The sequence below is a fragment of the Cebus imitator genome, unplaced genomic scaffold (genome assembly GCF_001604975.1).
Source record: "Cebus imitator isolate Cc_AM_T3 unplaced genomic scaffold, Cebus_imitator-1.0 Scaffold18, whole genome shotgun sequence".
NCBI lineage: Eukaryota > Metazoa > Chordata > Mammalia > Primates > Cebidae > Cebus > Cebus imitator.
Window position 1 is genome coordinate 7,504,246 of NW_016107333.1, and position 18,493 is coordinate 7,522,738.

At 49.7% G+C, this 18,493-nt stretch overlaps 1 protein-coding gene across 2 annotated transcripts in view; it reads left to right on the forward strand.

The window, feature by feature from the left end:
* The first annotated feature begins 470 nt into the window (after positions 1-470).
* The window catches only part of AHCY (adenosylhomocysteinase), a 20,758-nt gene continuing 2,735 nt past the window's right edge, over positions 471-18,493 (forward strand). The window contains exons 1-10 of one of the 2 annotated variants that reach the window (XM_017513989.2): positions 475-577; positions 1,264-1,448; positions 3,220-3,410; positions 4,960-5,035; positions 6,627-6,776; positions 7,588-7,700; positions 8,188-8,395; positions 8,488-8,575; positions 8,676-8,793; positions 12,678-12,872. In XM_017513989.2, the coding sequence (XP_017369478.1) occupies positions 3,276-3,410; positions 4,960-5,035; positions 6,627-6,776; positions 7,588-7,700; positions 8,188-8,395; positions 8,488-8,575; positions 8,676-8,793; positions 12,678-12,872 (1,083 nt within the window). In that variant the 5' untranslated portion in view covers positions 475-577; positions 1,264-1,448; positions 3,220-3,275. Of the gene's footprint in view, positions 578-1,263; positions 1,449-3,219; positions 3,411-4,959; positions 5,036-6,626; positions 6,777-7,587; positions 7,701-8,187; positions 8,396-8,487; positions 8,576-8,675; positions 8,794-12,677; positions 12,873-18,493 lie in introns of both variants that reach the window. The other variant, XM_017513981.2, reaches the window with a different exon arrangement.

An 18,493-nucleotide genomic window follows, 5' to 3' on the forward strand; every position in this document is an offset into this window, starting at 1 on the left:
TCTTCCTATGTTGCCCAGACTGGTCTTGTAACTCCTGGGCTCAAGTGATCCTCCCGCCTTGGCCTCCCAAAGTCCTGGGATTTCAGGTGAGCGCCATCGCGCCTGGCCTGCAACTTTGCTTATAATAATCTGTGTGGTAGGTGTCATTCGGCCCATTTTACAGATTAGGAAATTGAGGCACAGGGAAGTGAACTAGCGGAATTTCAGTTCCGCTTGGTTTTGACATTGAATTAATTGGCTGAACCTGCAAGAGGACGGTCCGGCTGGGTCTCAGGCCTCTCCCGGTGCTCCCTTCCGGACCGGTGCGTGAGGTCCCCGAGGCCAGACTTTGTGAAATTCTGCGGCTTCTCTGCAGAGATCGAGATCCTCTCTGGCCCCGCCCTGCGCGTTGGGCCCCGCCCCAGCGGATCATGAATATGCAAGTACCAGGAAGATATTTAAAGGAGCCGGCGCCACGAGCATATCCCTGCCCCGCGTCGCCCGTCCAGTGTCTGTTCTCTGACTGAGGCCCAGCCCCCTTCGCCCGTGCCCGTCACCAGCGTCGCCAGCATGTCTGACAAACTGCCCTACAAAGTCGGTGAGTCCCAGGACCTGCAGCCGGCTGCAGCTGCTCGGCGCCCACTCAGCGCGTGCACGGGGCGGGTACCGCAGGGCCGACTCCGGGCGCTCTGGACCCCGTGAAATCGCAGGCTGGGCGCATTCCTGGCCGCGCCAAGCCACCTGGAAGTTGGAGTTCTCGCGCGGCCATAAGCCGACCCTCCCGGGTGGCCGCGGACTACGAGTCCCAGCGTGCCCCGCGACGTCGGGGGCGGCCGCGCGGGCTGAGAGCCGCAAATTGGCGGCGTGCTCTGAGGGAGAGCACACCCGGCCGCGGCCTGGAACGGCGGACACCTGCCGGACTCTGCTCAGGGGACTTTCGCCCTGCCTCCTGTGCCTGGACCGGACCCTGTCCAGCTGGGCGGCCCCGACGAGGGTCCACCCCTCTCTGGGCCTCCTACAGGGATGGCGAGGGCACTGGAGCTTCGGAGGGTGTATGAGGAGAGGCCTGGAAAGCGAGCCCCAGGCCGGCTCCGGTCCTCTCCCCGGGGACTTTGGGCCAGTTACCCAATCTGTGGGATCCCCCACCCCGCCAACAGAAGTGGTTGGAAAAATCCTGCTGTCCCACCGATTGAAGTGTGATCCAGGGATAGTTAACGTTTACTTAGCGTTTCCTGTGGGTTCGGCACTGCCGTCTAGCTTTGTTCTATTTTCATGGCTCTCTAGGGAGACTGTTACCGTTTTATGGTGAGAATCCTGAGTCAGAGGTAACTTGCCCCCAGTCTTACAGCTGGTGGTGATGGAGCAAGATTGGAAGGCAGGCCATCTAGACCTGTGAGCGTACCACCCTTTTCACCACTGCGCAAGCGAATACACGCGGAACAATCCTAATGAGTTTTCAGCAAATAAAAAATTGCCTGAACTGGGACCCAGGAGACGGAGGTTGCAGTGAATCGAGATTGTACCACTGCACTCCAGCCTAGGCTACCGAGCCAGACTTCTGTAAATGAATGAGTGAATGAATGAATGAATGTGATGTCTTGGTGTGGCTGTGATTGTCCTCCTGCTGGGTTCAGTGGCTCCGGTGCAGTGGAGGGTCAGGTTTAATTGGGCTGAGAGTTTTGCCAAGTGAGTTCTCAAAGGGAAAGAGGGCAGAAGGCAGAAGGGACAGTAGAAACTGGTAGGATGAGTGGAATAGAAGTTCTGACCTGACAGGCCACAGCCTTGTTGGAGCTGGGGCTCTAGAGGGAGAAAACTGGAAAGATGAGACATGGGTAGAGTTGGGTGCTTGAAGTCCAGATTTCCAAGGAGTGCTATCATTGGAGATGGCCTACCAGGGTAGGAGGGCTGGGGTAGGGTGGTATAGAGAAGGGCTTGAGTTGAGGCACAGCAGGAGTGTTCTCTCATGGGGGAGGCATGTTTCATCTCTGAAATTGTTTCAATGCACTGTAGGAAGCTGGCTGACTTAGACAGTTTTATTGATTATTAAATTATTAGATTATTAAATTATCTCCAGAGTCGTTTGCCTGTCATCGTCTACCTCTTTGGGTGATTGGCAGGATCTAAGCTTCCCTAAAGATAAAAATCATCGGGAGTCTTAGACCTGCTGAATCAGATTTTCCAGGGGAGATTTACAAGCATGCCAAAGGAACATCCCTTATTAGGGAAGTCTGCAAACTTTGATCTAGGTACTGACCTAGGTAGGGTATGACCTTGGAAATGGACTAGTGTGGTAGGGGAGAGAGGAAAGTGAGATGATCAGAGGGAAGAGTATTGAGATAGTGAGTTAGCTCATAATAGTATCCTTTCCTGCCTGAGAATTTGAACAAATTTGAGACATTTTAGGTGGCAGACAGCACCCGAAATACACCTTTTATTTCTAATAACCTCGAAGCCAGAGGATGTAGATTAGTATGAAATCCAAATGATTCTGCTGACTGAACTCCCAGATTCAGCAGTTACCCAACCAGTTAGTTGCAGGCAAGGTGGGCCAGGATAGGTTGATCTCTGGAAAAGCAGAGAACAGCGGCTTCCTGCAAGTGGGCAGGTGGGTGCTGCTTGCAAAAAGAAGAGAGAGCTAAACTGAGCACACCATTTATTCCTCTGAGTTTTACTGGTCAGACAAGCTCACCCCACCCCCCACTGGGGCAGAGATGCCAAGAGTGTTAGTTATACTGGTGAGTTCCTCCAGGTGGAAAGAAACTCAGGAGTGAGGAAGCATTTTCACATCTAAAATGAGATCAAGGAACTGTCAAATCCAAGGCGTTAGATAGTATTTATGAGCGTTGAATCACGGAGAGTGATGACAGAGAGGAAGATGGAGACCCAGCAGCTAACATATTTAGGGAGTGAGGAGTGACCTGGAGGTTGGTGGGTGTCAGCAGAAAGGAGGGTAGTGGGCAGTATCATCTGAGCTGTTTTTCAAAGGGGCACTTCTTTGTGTTGTAATTTTTGTGTCCCTGTGTGATTGATTACATGTGTTCTCCCACAAGTCAGAAAGGTGCTGGTAGGCAGGGACCTTGTCTTTCTTGAGTACTCTGGATTCATAAGTACTTGTTGAATGATTTAGAGAATGCGGTGACAGAGTGCTAAGCCCTAGTGTATGGACTCCACACGTGGACTGGGGTCCACACAGTGACCGCCGAGGAGGCTTACCCAACTCCCACCTGTTTCCCTGGGTAGCTGACATCGGCCTGGCTGACTGGGGACGCAAGGCTCTGAACATTGCGGAGAATGAGATGCCGGGCCTGATGCGCATGCGTGAGCGGTACTCAACTTCCAAGCCGCTGAAGGGCGCCCGCATCGCCGGCTGCCTGCACATGACGGTGGAGACGGCTGTCCTCATTGAGACCCTGGTCGCCTTGGGTGCTGAGGTGAGGCCCACAGCTGTATCACCCCAGAGTTCTTGCCCTCCCTGGGTTCAGCCAGGGAAGAAGACGACTGTACCGGGGTGGGGACCGTCCCGGTGTGGTGCCGACCCTGGGCCTGGCGGGGCTCCTCCCTCTCGTTGGGTTTCCTCCCTGTTTCCCGGTGCTGCCATCCTTTGTGGTGAGTGTTGTGCAGATTTTCTCCCTGTCTGGAAGGTAATTGTTGGCTGCCCTCAAGGCATCCTCCTGTTTGATGCTCTGGCAGGAAAAACTCAACTCCTGTGTCCCACTTAGTCCTATAAGGGCCTGCTCGCCTTGGCCCTCCTGGGGGTCAGAGGCCTGCCCTGGACCCATCATGGCTGCCGGGATGATGGCAGCTCTGATTTTCAGCCTGGGTCATGTGTGCCAATGATTGACATGTCTCCTAAAGTCTCAGAGAGTCAAGAAGCAAGCTGTTTGCCAAAGCAGGGCAGGGCATTGCAGCCAGAACCCACAGAGGGACTCAGGGCTCAGTCCTTGGACCTTTCCTTTCAGCATTCACTCTTGGTCTGATTGTATAGCTTTAGATACCATCTATCTGGTGATGACTCCCACATTTTTGTACTAGCCTGGACTTCTCCTGGAGCTCCGGACTGGCATATCCAGGAGCGGGGGCGCTGACACTACCTGGAGGTCTAGTACTTGTCTCAGGCAGAACACGTTCAAACAGACTCAGGATTGTCTGCCCCCTCCTCTTCCCGAAGCCTTCCCTATGTGAATAAATGGAATTTTCACTCCAGCCTTCTAGGTTCCCTCAGTTCAAGAATCTGGGAGTCATCTCTTCCCCACCCTTTGCTCCCTGCTCCCAACCCCTTTTACTTTAACAACTCATCCCTCACAAATCCTGCCACTGCAGCCTTCAGAGTAGACCCGGGATGGGACAGCTTCTCATCACCTCCACTGCTACTGTCATATTTCTTGCCTGGAGTCTTCTCCAACAGTCTCTTCAGTTGTCCCCTTGTTTCCACCCTTTCCCTTCCACACAGCACCAGCATAACAACCTGAGTCGGGGCTGGGCGCAGTGTCTCACACCTGTAATCCTAGCACTTTCGGAGGCCGAGGCGGGTGGATGACGAGGTCAGGAGATCAAGACCATTCTGGCTAACACGGTGAAACCCTATCTCTACTAAAAATACAAAAAATTAGCCAGGCATGCTGGGGCATGCCTGTAATCCCAGCTACTAGGGAGGCTGAGGCAGGAGAATTGCTTAAACCTTGGAGCTGGAGGTTGCAGTGAGCTGAGATCACGCATTGCTCTCTAGCCTGGGCAACAAAAATGAAACTCTGTCTCAAAAAAAACCCCAAAAATAAAAAAACAAAACCTTAGTCGGATCTCATCACTGCTCTGGCTCACATCTACCCACCCAGCGTCCCCAGCCTGTGATCATAGAGCTTGCTGTGCCTAGATCCCAAGCCTCTTCCCCTACCTGAAGAGCTCTCCCTTTTCCTTGCCCAGCGTTCCTGGTGTTTTTGAGCCATCAGTGACCAACAGCCTTGTTCTGACGGCTCTTTCTAGGTGCGGTGGTCTAGCTGCAACATCTTCTCCACCCAGGACCATGCGGCAGCTGCCATTGCCAAGGCTGGCATTCCAGGTGAGTCCTGCTTACTGCTGGGACACGTGAGATTTATGAAGGGGCTCTGCTCTGTTTGCTTCACAGACTGCTACAGCAACAGGCTTCCTTACACTACAGCAGGGGAGAGGAGTCACGGCCACAAAATCCTACCCAGCCACCCATAGGAAAGAGCTGCTTTGTCCCATCATCATCTAAAATCCTGTGGAAGTTGTTTTTTGACCGAACTCATGCCATGTGACCAGGAAGGGCAAGATCTTATTATTGGGAACTACATGATGTAGAGGAAGGGAAGTTCATTAAAGGAAGGATGTGGATCTGTTTCTAAAGAACTGGGGAGGGCTACAAGGAAGAAAAAGATTCACTGCTTAGGGTATGGCGGTTAAAGGACCGAGGAAGGACTAAGACTAATGAGAAAGGAGTTTTCACAGGCTGGGCACATGTCTGCTTGGATTTAGGGAGGGGAGTGGTTAGATCTGACCCAGTGATTAAAGAGGACATTCAAGATTTCTTCTAACAACCATAGGTAGAGAGGAGAGGGTGGTACAGGGCTCCTTGACAGACTGACCAGGGCTAAATGGGCATGGTCCCCATTCCTCAGCCTTGGCTGGGCACCATGGCTTTCTTCTGGGAAATGCCTTGTTGTTTTTTTTTTCTTTTTTGAGATGGAGTCTTGCTCCTTTGCCCAGGCTGTAGTGTAGTGGTTCGATCTCAGCTCACTGCAATTTTTAAGACCATTGTCTGCTCCAGTTGCGGGGAGGAGAAGCTGGCTCTGCTTGGCCAGCGTCCTTTGCTCACAAGAGGCTCCTGGGAACCCCACACCTGTGCCCTAGTCATGCCACATGGGAGGAGTGTGGACTGGCAGGCAGTAGCCCTTAGTTCCGGTGTCTGTTCTGGAATTTCATGTGGAGTGGCCCAAGTGCGTCTCAGCCCCTCTCTGGGCATCTGTAAGTGCTGATAATGGTCATGGCTGCCTCACAGGGTTGCTATGAGGAAAAACGAGATGGGACATGAAGGATTTAGAGTCATGTCTGGCAGAAAGCAAGTGCCCATACATGGTAGCTGCGCTTAGTCATTTTTTGGCCAAACTTTGCCTGAGACTCCCCCCATCCCAGAGGCTGCTGGTGCTACAGTCCTTTGAGTGCAGAGCAAACCATGGATCCTGCCTCGTGGATCCAGCTGAGGGGGAGGCATTGTGGGGCATGGAGCTCTGGTCACTCAGGGTTGATGCCCTAGTCCTTGGGGCCCAGGCAGAAGGGGATGGGAAAGGAAATAATTATTTCCTGATCTCTATATCTGAGGGGCTATACATGGCTTCCGTCTCACTTAATCCATACTGTTCTAAGCCCTATTTATATAGGAGAAAACTGAGGCTCAGAGAGGTGAAGTGATTTGCCCAAGGTCACACAGCTGGCAAGTGGCAGAGCCAGGATTTGAACCCAGATCTATCTGGCTCCAAGTTGTATTCTTATTACTGCTGAGTCCCCAGAGGGGCCAGAGGAGGCTGAGGATGGGAATTGGGAAGGAGGTAGTTTTGGCTCTGCCAGGGTTGTTCCCGGGAGCGGGTACAGGTTGGGGAAGTCCAAGCCCTGATATGCCACTCACCCTCCAGTGTATGCCTGGAAGGGCGAAACGGATGAGGAGTACCTGTGGTGCATTGAGCAGACGCTGTACTTCAAGGACGGGCCCCTCAACATGATTCTGGACGACGGAGGCGACCTCACCAACCTCATCCACACCAAGTACCCACAGCTCCTGCCGGGTGAGAAGGGTGGGGCAGGTGGGCTGGGTACTGGATGGGGCCTGCTTGCCCACATGATGGCTGCAGGCCTGGCAGGACTCCCAGTGCCTCAAGCAGCAGGATCTAGAAGATGGGAGGATGGCAGGCTCTGGGATTCATGCCGGGGCCTCCTGACTTCAGAGTGTGAGGCAAGGGTGGCTGAGCTGACAGCCCAAGGGCAGACACAGGGCTGTGGCTGGGAATAGCTGAGAGGGAGCCAGGTTTGTTGAAAGCAGGCATGGGGAGTACAGGGAGTACAGAGGCCTGGATACAGAAAAAGCTGGAGTGTTCAGGAAACAGAAGAGAGGCCCGCAGGATAGCAGTGAACAAAGGGAGCCTTCACTGGGGGTATTATGGGATATGGTGTGAGCTTTCATGAAGGCCAGATGTGTTCAGACCTAACAGGCCAATAGAAAAGCGTTTGATTCGCAGCGCAAGGGGAAATAATTGGAGGGCATTCAGAAGATTTCCCTGAGAAGACACATGTTAGAAATGGCTGCTGCATGGAGGATGTATTGTGGCAGGAGACAGGGTCAGGGCCTAGGGCAGCAGCAGTGAGAATGGAGAAGCTGGGTGTTGTTGGGAGGCAGAGTCACTAGGTCTGGCGGTGGCTTTCCCTAGGAGGGCGTCGGGGGCTCCTTGCTTATGCTGGTCTGGGTGATTGGGGGGCCTGTGGGATCAGTCACAGAGATGGGAACCCAGAAAGAGGAATGACTTTAGGGGACAAAGATGAGGAATTTGCGTGCGCTCAGGTGAGATGTCTCTGAGGCTTGTCCTATTCCCTCTTGTTTAGGCATCCGAGGCATCTCTGAGGAGACCACGACCGGGGTCCACAACCTCTACAAGATGATGGCCAATGGGATCCTGAAGGTGCCTGCCATCAACGTCAATGACTCTGTCACCAAGGTGAGCCAGGGGGCAGTGACGGCTCCTACTGCAGTGGCTGCAGCTCAGTGTGAGGCCTCTGAGGAAGAGTGTCCCGGAAGGCTGAGGCTAGGGACATGAAGCCCTCATTTGAGGGGGCAAAAGCGGTTATAGACCAAGGCTAATGAGTGCATTTAAAAGGAGGTCTCAGAGTTGGGTGTTAGGAGCTTTATGGCTTTGGGAAGAAGAGCTTTCAAGTTAAGCAAAGTATTTGACCAGGCAATCTCTCCTGGTAACTGATCCCCAGGAAGGCTCCAAACCAGCAGAGAAGGATTAGAGAGAAGGTCTTGGAGCCGATCGGGGTGAAGGGCGTGTGGGGGTATTGGCTGCTAGAGGGTTTCCACCCAGGCTGGGATGCTCAGTGGGTGCACGATGCCTGGGCTCTTCTGAGTCTTCTGAGGCCAAGTGGTCCTGGCCCCAGGGCCTTGCTTGCAGGCCCCCATTGTCTCCTTACTCCCTCTCCTTTCAGAGCAAGTTTGACAACCTCTATGGCTGCCGGGAGTCCCTCATAGATGGCATCAAGCGGGCCACAGACGTGATGATTGCCGGCAAGGTAGCAGTGGTAGCAGGCTATGGCGATGTGGGCAAGGGCTGTGCCCAGGCCCTGCGGGGTTTCGGGGCCCGCGTCATCATCACCGAGATTGACCCCATCAACGCACTGCAGGCCGCCATGGAGGGTAGGATAGGGCAAGCGTTGGTTGTCAGCCACTGCAGCCAGAGGGAAGGGCATGGGCACCGTAGATGACCCTCAGCTACTGTCTCTGCACAGGCTATGAAGTGACCACCATGGATGAGGCCTGTCAGGAAGGCAATATCTTCGTCACCACCACAGGCTGTGTTGACATCATCCTTGGCCGGTAGGTGCCCCTTGGGAGTCCTGGGGAGTGAGGGAGGAGGGCAGTGTTGGGACAGCTCTTTGTCCCTGACAATCTCCCATGGTCTCGGGCTGCCTGACAGGCACTTTGAGCAAATGAAGGATGATGCCATCGTGTGTAACATTGGACACTTTGATGTGGAGATCGATGTCAAGTGGCTCAACGAGAATGCTGTGGAGAAGGTGAACATCAAGCCGCAGGTGAGAAGCTCCCACCCTGCCAGCGGGCTGGGCAGATGGGAACACAGAGGAGTGCTGGCTGCCAGGGAGGGGAGCTGAGGAGACTGTGGCAACCTGTGCAGTGAGATGGGGAGAAGAGGGCCTAGTGTCAGAGCCAGCTGGAGATGGCAACCTTATCTCGAGGGCAGCCGGCATCCCTGAAGGTTATCAGGCAGGTGAGCTGTATGTGGTGAGGCTGTAGTTTTAGAAAGATCACTCTAACTACTGTGTGCAGATTGAAAGCAATGACGGTGAGTGGTGGGGAGGGAGGCTTTTACAGTCCCTGCAGGGGACGATGGCTGCCTTGGGGAGTGCTGGGGATGGTTGGATGGCATGTGGGGTCAGGGTGAAGGTGGAGTCACAAAGGACACAGCTTTGGCCAGGCATTGTGGTTCACACCTGTAATCCTAGCACCTTGGGAAGCTGAGACGGGCAGATCACCTGAAGTCAGGAGTTTGAGACCAGTCTGGCCAAGATGGTGAAACCCCATCTCTACTAAAAATACAAAAAAAATTAGCTGGGCTGGGCATGGTGGCTTACGCCTGTAATCCCAGCACTTTGGGAGGCTGAGTCGGGCAGATCACCTGAGGTCAGGAGTTGGACCACTGTGTGAGGAGCGGGCCCATGCACTGAGCTGGGAAAGAATAGGTTTGCACTGGGGCACTGAAACTGGAAGAAGAGTTCTTGTTGGGGGTATGACATTTTACTTGAGTTGTAATTATTATGGGTTCATTTTTTTCTCTGATTATAAAAGTAATATGTTTCTGGAAGACATTTTGGCTTTGGATATCAAGAGCTTTAAAGTTAAGCAAACACGGCCTGCCGCGGTAGCTCACACTTGTAATACCAGCACTTTGGGAGGCCAAGGCGGGCGGATCACTTGAGGTCAGGAGTTTGAGACCAACCTGGCCAACATGGTCAAACCCTGTCTCTATTAAAAATACAAAAATTAACCAGGCATGGTGCTGCACGCCTGTAATTCCAGCTAATCAGGAGGCTGAGGCAGGAGAATCGCTTGAACCCGGGAGGCAGAGGTTGCAGTGAGCCAAGATCACAGCACTGTACTCCAGCCTGGGCGTCAGAACGAGACTGTCTCAAAAAAAAAAGTTAAGCAAACTCTTTGACTGGGCAATCTCTCCTGTAATTGATCCTCAGGAGATAATTAAGTAAGTGTTATATATATAGAGATATTCATCACTTTTTTTTCTTTTTGAGATGGGCTCACTCTGTCACCCAAGCTAGAGGGCAGTGGCATGATCATGGCTCACTGCAGCCTTGATCCTCCTGTCTCAGCCTCCCAAATACCTGGGACTACAGGTGTGCACTACTATACCTGGCTAATTTTTTATTTTTTGTAGAGACAAGGTCTTGCTGTGTTGCCCTGGCTGGTCTCAAACTCCTGAGCTTAAGCGATCTTGCTACTTTGGCCTCCCAAAGTGCTGGGATTATAGTCATGTGCTGCTGCACCAGGCCCATCACATTTTTTAAAGGGAGAAAAGCCCACTTAATGTGAGGTTCTTTGAGTTGATGCTGTGCTGTCTTTGAGATATGGTATGGAAGATATAGACACAGAATTGGCCAAAGCCCTGACACCCACCCAGTCACAGCCACACCAGAAGCCCAAGTACCAGAGAGGCAGACAGGCAGCTCTGTGAACTCACATCCCCTACACTGCTTCCCTCTGGCCCTCTGTTCCTGTGTGGGAGTTCTCCTTGGCTAGGTCCTGCGCTAGTCTAGGGTGTCAATTCCTGGCTATGCAGAGGCCACCTCCATCTCTGCCTAGAAGGCCTGGCACTCATCACAGTGTGGGGGCGGGCAGGGCATGCTTCCACGGCAGCCACACCCCTGAGAGCCAGCCAGACCTCCTCCTGCAAAGGCATCACAGGGCTACACTGGGGTGATGGGCATCCTTCTGCCAAGCTGCCCTCCAAAGCTGGACTCTTCCCACCTCAACATCCTTGACAGTCTTGCCAGCTTTCTGCCCAGCTTTATCTCTTATCTGTCCTGTCAAGGATCTCTGCACTCAGCTGTATTTGACCACTCCCTGAATACCCACTGCAGCTCCTGCTTCTGCTCATCTGTCCAGACAGCTCCGTTTGTTTGGAACAGAACATATGCCCTTTTCTTTATCCATCTTCTTAGCCCTGCTCAAGAGATCCCCTTCTGGCCAGGCATGGTGGCTCACACCTGTAATCCCAGCACTTTGGAAGGCCAAGGTAGGCGGATCACTTGAGGTCAGGAGTTGGAGACCAGCCTGGCCAACATGGTGAAACCCCATCTCTACTACAAATACAAAAAATTAGCCGGGCATGGTGGCTGGTGCCTGTAGTCGCAGCTACTCCAGAGGCTAAGGCAGGAGAATTGCTTGAACCCGGGAGGTGGAGATTGCAGTGAGCTGAGATCACGCCACTGCACTCCAGCCTGGACGACAAAGTAAAACTCCATTAAAAAAAAAAAACAATTCATAAAAAGAGACCCCTTTCCTGGCCAGCTTCTCTGGCAGAGGCAATGCCCACACTCTACTATAGACCCCTAGTGCAGCATCCATCACTGGCTTTGGTCTCTGCCCCGACTGTTTTATCAGGAGGGTAGAGTTCAGGTTGATGTGTCCCTGCAAGGGGCTTAGATGGGTATCAGTGAGTGCTTATTGGCTGAAGCATTAATAATGCTTGATGGGCATCAGAGACCTTTCCTTGGACCGGTACTAGGCCTCTGACGCAGTTTGGAAACCTGGGCTTTTGGGGAAATGTTCAGGAGGCTGTGTGAGGGTGGAGGGATGGCAAGGGAAGAGCTGGGAGTGGGGAGAAAGTAAGTTTGTGTGTTCAGACAGCTGGGACAGACGGAGGACTGGGGCACTGAGGCCGGGGATTTCCACTTCACCTTCACTTACCTACTAAACCGAGAGTTCTCAACCTGGCAGTCACCTGGGAGCCACACTGTGGGTTACACGAATAGGAAGCTCTGGGAATGAGGCCAGGGTATCCTCATTTTTTAGAGCTTCTGAGGTGATTCCAATGTGAGTGCCACAGCATTCAGCTTTTTTTTTTGGGATGGAGTCTTGCTCTGTTGCCCAGGCTGGAGTGCAGTGGCACGATCTCGGCCCACTGTCTGCTTCCCGAGTTCAAACGATTCTCGTGCCTCAGCCTCCTGAGTAGCTGGGACTACAGGCACATGCCACCACATCCAGCTAATTTTTCTATTTTTAGTAGAGACGGGCTTTTACCATGTTAGTCAGGCTGGTCTTGAACTCCTGATCTCATGACTCATTTGCCTTGGCCTCCCAAAGTGCTGAGATTACAGGCATGAGGCCACCGTGCCCCACCACAAACTGCATTGAACTGTTCCATGGTTATTGAGAACATGGGATTTGTCTTCAGACCGTCCAGACTCAAATTGTGCCACCTCTAAGTGTGTGGCTCTGGACAAGTGACTTAACCCTTGTAAACTTCATTTTCTGAGTCTGAAATGGGGATGACAGCAGTACTGACATCATAGGCTTGTTTTTGGGACAAAATGTGATAATCCCCTGTAAAGGACTTAGTACAGGGCACATGACAGTAATCAGAACAATAACATTAGCTGCCGCTTACTAAGTACCTCATGTGTGCCAAGCATGTTACAAGTGTCAGCACATAAAGTTCTAATAGCAGAACTGTGTGTTCTGCAGCTCAGCGTTTCTTAATAAATATCGGCTGTTACTGTTTGTGTCAGGCCATGTGCTAGAGGCTGTTTTGGGGGCAGTTCAGACGCCTCATGGGCACTGTTGGAGGCAGGGAAGCCTTCATGACCAGAGGGTGGGCTGTGGCAGGGGTGGGCTGTCGGAGCAGGGCCCTGCCTGCCCTCACTGTCACTCTGCTTGCATGTAGGTGGACCGGTACCGGCTGAAGAATGGGCGCCGCATCATCCTGCTGGCGGAGGGTCGGCTGGTCAATCTGGGTTGTGCCATGGGCCACCCCAGCTTCGTGATGAGTAACTCCTTCACCAACCAGGTGATGGCGCAGATTGAGCTGTGGACTCACCCTGACAAGTACCCCGTTGGGGTTCACTTCCTGCCCAAGAAGGTGGGTTCTTTCTTCTACCTCAGGCCAGGGGTCTTGCCAGAGTTTACAAAGTGCTTGCCTGTCTGCCCTCTTGGAGGCACTCATGGGGTCCTCTACAGTACAGAAGTCATTCTTCCTATTGACAGAAAAAGAAACTGAGGCCCACAGTGGGGAGTGACTCCCTGGAGCACAGCAGAGCAGCAGGACTGAGTGGTGGGAAGAGTCTGGGCCTTGGAGCGGGACACACCCTGGTTTGAATCTCAGCCCCACCACTTAGAGGTTGTGTAATCCAGACAGATTCTTTAATTTTTCTGTGTCTTTGTTTCCTCCTTTGTGAAATGAAGGTAATAGCACCCCCCTTCAGGATTATGAGTATTCCCTGAGATTAGAGTCATGAACCCACACACCCACAGGGGCTGGGCAGGTAAATAAGTGATGCTGGCTGAATAAGGACTGGAAGAGCTGAAGGAGTAAAGGGCTGGTTGCCACCTAGGAACCCAGGTCCACCTGAACAGGGCTTCTGACCTTTCAGGAGAGCCAGAGATACCAAGATCTCTATATGAAATAATTTTCAAATACAGGTAACTCATTATAATTTTATTTTTATTTTTAGTTTTTTGAGACAGAGTCTTGCTCTGTTGCCCACGCTAGAGTGCGGTGACATGATCTCTGCTCACTGCAACCTCCACCTCCTAGGTTCAAGCGATCCTCCCACCTCAGCCTCTTGAGTAGCTGAGGATTACAGGCACATACCACCAAACCTGGCTAATTTTTTTTTGTATTTTTAGTAGAGATGAGGTTTCACCATGTTGGCCAGGCTGGTCTCAAACTCCTGACCTCAAGTGATTCCACCCACCTTAGCCTCCCAAAGTTCTGGGATTACAGATGTGAGCCACTGCACCCAACCTTATTATAATTTAAAAAGTAACTGGGTGGGTTAACTTGGACATGTGTATAAGTTGAGTGCAATCTGCAGGCTGCATGTTTATGGCCTTGTAATAAGATGATACATCCCTGGCCAGGCGCATTATCTAGATAGATAGATAGATAGATAGAAAGACAGATAGAAAGACAGATAGATAGATTAGATAGATGCCAGGCGAGGAAGGAGGGAAGGAGGGAGGGAGGGAGGTTCTGCCAGCTGAGGAGTAAGTAGGAAGAGGCCTGGATGTCTACTCTAGGCCTAGGTCATCTGCCTCCAAGGCCAGCCTATGACCAATTTCCCTGGGGCACTGTCTTGTTGGACCAAATGTTTTACTTATAAGGACCTCAAGAGGCACCTTGTTCTGTGCAGCTGGTTGGTGGGGTTGAAAGATTGTCACTTGATCCCTATACGATCCCAGTTGGGAGAAATATGGCTGTGATTTTGGTGAGAAATTGGTCAGGCCTTTGAAATGAGGCCAGGGTTGAAAGTGAAAGAGGCAAAAGTCTTGGCTGGGCGCAGTGGCTCACGCCTGTAATGTCAGCACTCTAGGAGGCCGAGAAAGGTAGATCACCAGAGGTCAGAGTTCAAGACCAGCCTGGCCAACATGGTGAAACCCCATCTCTACTAAAAGTACGAAAAATTAGCTGGGCGTGGTGGCAGATGCCTGTAATTCCAGCTACTCAGGAGGCTGAGGCAGGAGAATCTCTTGAACCTGGAAGGTGGAGGTAGCAGGGAGCCCAGATGGTGCCATTGCACTCCAGCCTGAGCAACAAGAGTGAAGCTCCGTCTCAAAAAATAAAAATAAAAAAAATGAAGAGGCAAAGCTGTCACCTCCTGCCTCAGCACCTGGCCCTGTCCTTGCCACTTTCGTCGTCGTTGCTAACACGTGGCTTGGGGACAGGACATTCTTGGCATCATGCCTCACATGCTATATGTAGGCAAGGGACAAGGTACCTTGGTCAACAATGACATAGAAGGCAGCCACCATTTATTAAGTCACTTACTTGCACTTACCACTCTGAGTATCACTGATCTTTGTAACAGTTGTGAGAGATGCATGATCCATCCTATGACTGAGGAAGCTAAGGTTTAGTGATTGACTTGCTCTCACAGGTGTTAAGTGTTGGGCCAGGAGTAGAACCTAACTCTGTCTGTCCAAGGTGTTGACATTATGACATGACACACACCTTCTGGCTCAGGGTGCTGGGAGAAGGAAAAGCTCTGGGCTAGTCTAGGCCAAGCAAAAGGTTGATTCAATGTGTACTCTGGGGGTTGGAGGCCTTCGTTCTACCTCTAGTACCGACATGGATTCAGTTCTAGGCTGGGCCCTGGTCCTGCTGTTGCCTGCCTCAAGGCTGAGCACATTACCTGCAGGCTTGTTTCTTCTTCTGAAGATACAAGGATAAACCCGACCCATCCTACTTCTTAGGGGTGTTTGGGAGGCTCTGATCAAACAGTGGATGTGAAACCACTTGGGAATGTAAAAGCTGTGGGCTGAGCTGTGGTCAAAGGCTGCCCTGCCATCATGGGATGGGACTTGGTTCCTAAGCGGTAAGGAGAGGCCCTACCCAGAGCTAGAAGCTGAGAAAGTGGGAAGCACTTGGAGTTGTACAGTGTTCTCTCTGTGTAGCTGTGACCTTTTCAGGCTCCGTCTATGCATTTCAGTGCTCATGAGAGTTAAAGGCTTGCTTTTATTTAACTCTTGCCTCTGTCCTCCCTGGTTTCTGTGTAATCTCTTCAAAGCTGCCCTAAAGGCCGTAAGCTGGGATGTTTGAGACACATTTGGGGGCTTTGAAGCCAGACAGACCTGGGTTCAAATCCTAGCTCTGTCATTCACCAGCTTTGTGGACAAGTCATTTCACTTTTCTGAACATTGATTTCCTCATTTTATAAAAGGAGGATGGCAGTATATTAGAATCCTTTTGGTCACAAGTGATAGACTGTTCAAACCAGTGTATCACTTATCTATGGCTGCTTAACAATTTAACTCCCACACCTACTGGCTTCAAAATAAATATTTACTATCTCAGTTTCTGTGGGTGAAGAATTTGAGATCAGCTTAGCTGGCTGGTTCTGACTCTGGCACTTTCATGAGGTTACAGTCAAGATTTCTGCCAGGGCTGCAATCATCTGAAGGTTTGACTGGGTCTGGAAGATCCTCTTCACATCGCTATTGACAGGAGGTCTCAATTCTTCATGCATGGGCCTCTCTGGAGGGCTGCTTACATGTCCTCAGGAGATGGCATCTGACTTCCCCCAGAGTAAGTTATCCAGAGGACAGCAAGGAGGAAGCCACAGGGTCTCGATGAACTTGTGTCCAAAGTCATACACTGTCACTTCTGCTTTCTTTTATTCATTAGAAATGAATCACTCAGTGGAGTGGGGGAGGCGGTGAGGCTCTAATTCTCTCTCTCTTTTTTTTTTTTTTTTAAGGAACTTGTTGAATAAAATAGAACCTATGTATTCATTGTGATATAAATTTTTTAAACCGTAAGTAAATGAAGAAAAGAGAAAGATTTTCTCTGTAGCAGAATGATGACATATAAATGAAGTAAACACAATAGACCAAAATAATAAACAATCAAGAAACATCCACAGATACTAAAACTAGTGGGTGAGAGTCTAAGTGGCATGAAATATTTATATACTCTCAAAATACCTCCCCATAAAATAATTTTTTTAATGTCCATATTAGTAAACTATATATAAAAGTAGATCTACCTCCTCAAGATTTAATTTTGCTATAGTTTTTGTCAAATAAAATACTTTTTAAAAGTGTCTTTGAGTTATAAGGAAGCTGTTCTGGAGGGGAATATAAATGCATTTCTCACTGTCAAGCTATGCCTAAGATTTTTTTTTTTTTTTTTTTAATATTTACATAATGTGAAACTTCAAATGTTCTGCTTACTTTTTTTTGAAAGAAAAAAAGAGAGAAAGAAAAAAAAAGAATGAAAGAGAGAAAGAAAGAGGAAGAGAAAGAGGGAGAGAGAACGGGAATCTTGCTTTATTGCCCAGCCTAGAATGCCGTCTAAAAATGGGTATTAAAAACCTCTTTTATGCCAATAATTGTGCTTAACAATGGAGACAGGAAGGAATAAGGGAGGAAAATAACAAACAAGCAGCCAACCAATATTTCATTTGAACCTGTGAAATGCTATGCAATTACTGAGGAGTGATTTACTTCCAATTATGTAGTCACTTTTAGAGTAGGTGTGATGTGGTACTGAGAAGAATGTATGTTTTGTGGATTTGGGGTGGAGAGTTCTGTAAATGTTTATTAAGTTTACTTGTTCCAGGTCTGAGTTCAAGTCCTGGATATCCTTGTTAATTTTCTGTCTCGTTGATCTAATGTTGACAATGTGATGTTAAAGTCTCCCACTATTATTGTGTGGGAGACTAAGTCTCTTTATAAGTCATTAAGCACTTGCCTTATGTATCTGGGTGCTCCTGTATTGGGTGCATATATATTTAGGATCATTAGCTCTTCTTATTGCATTGATCCTTTTACCATCATGTAATGTCCTTCTTTGCCTCTTTTGATCTTTGTTGCTTTAAAGTCTATTTTATCAGAGGCGAGAATTGCAACTCCTGCTTTTTATTTTATTATTTTTTTGCTCTCCATTTGGTTGGTAAATCTTCCTCCATCCCTTTGAGTCTTTGTGTATCCTTGCATGTGAGATGGGTCTGGATGCAGCATACCAATGGGTTTTGGCTTTTTATCCAATTTGCCTGTCTGTGTCTTTTGATTAGGGCATTTAGTCGATTTAAATTTAGGATTAATATTAATATACTTGAGTTTAATACTGCCATTTAATGCTAGCTGGCTGTTTTGCCCATTAGTTGATGTAGATTCTTCATTATGTTGATGCTCTGTACCTTTTGGCATATTTTTGGAATGGCTAATACTGTTTGTTCCTTTCTATGTGTAGTGCTTCTTTCAGAAGCTCTTGTAAAGCAGGCCTGGTGGTGATGAAATCTTTTCACAAAAGATTTTATTTTTCCCTCACTTATGAAGCTTAGTTTGGCTGGATATGAAATTCTGGGTTGAAAGTTCTTTTCTTTAAGGATGTTGAATATTGGCTCCCACTCTCTTCTGGCTTGTAGGGTTTCTGCTGAGAGATCTGCTGTGAGTCTGATGGGCTTCCCTTTGTGGGTAACCTGACCTTTCTCTCTAGCTGCCCTTAGCATTTTCTCCTTCATTTCAACCTTGGTGAATCTGACTATTATGTGCCTTGGGGTTGCTCTTCTTGAGGGATATCTTTGTGGTGTTCTCTGTATTACCTGGAGTTGAATATTGTCCTGCCTTGCTAGGTTGGGAAAGTTTTCCTGAATAATATCCTGAAGTGTATTTTCCAGTTTGGATTCACTCTCTTCGTCACATTCAGGTACACCTATCAAACGTGGATTAGGTCTTTTCTCCCATATTTGTTGGAGACTTTGCTCATTCCTTTTTACCCTTTTTTCTCTAATCTTGTCTTCTCGTTTTATTTCATTGAGTTGGTCTTCTACCTCTGATATCCTTCTGCTTGGTCAATTCAACTGTTAAAACTTGTGTATACTTTGCAAAGTTCTCGTGTTGTGTTTTTCAGCTCCATTAATTCACTTATATACCTCTCTAAATTGTCTATTCTCGTTAGCATTTCGTCAAACCTTTTTTCAAGGTTCTTAGTTTCTTTGCATTGGGTTAGAACATGTTCTTTTAGCTCACAGAAGTTTC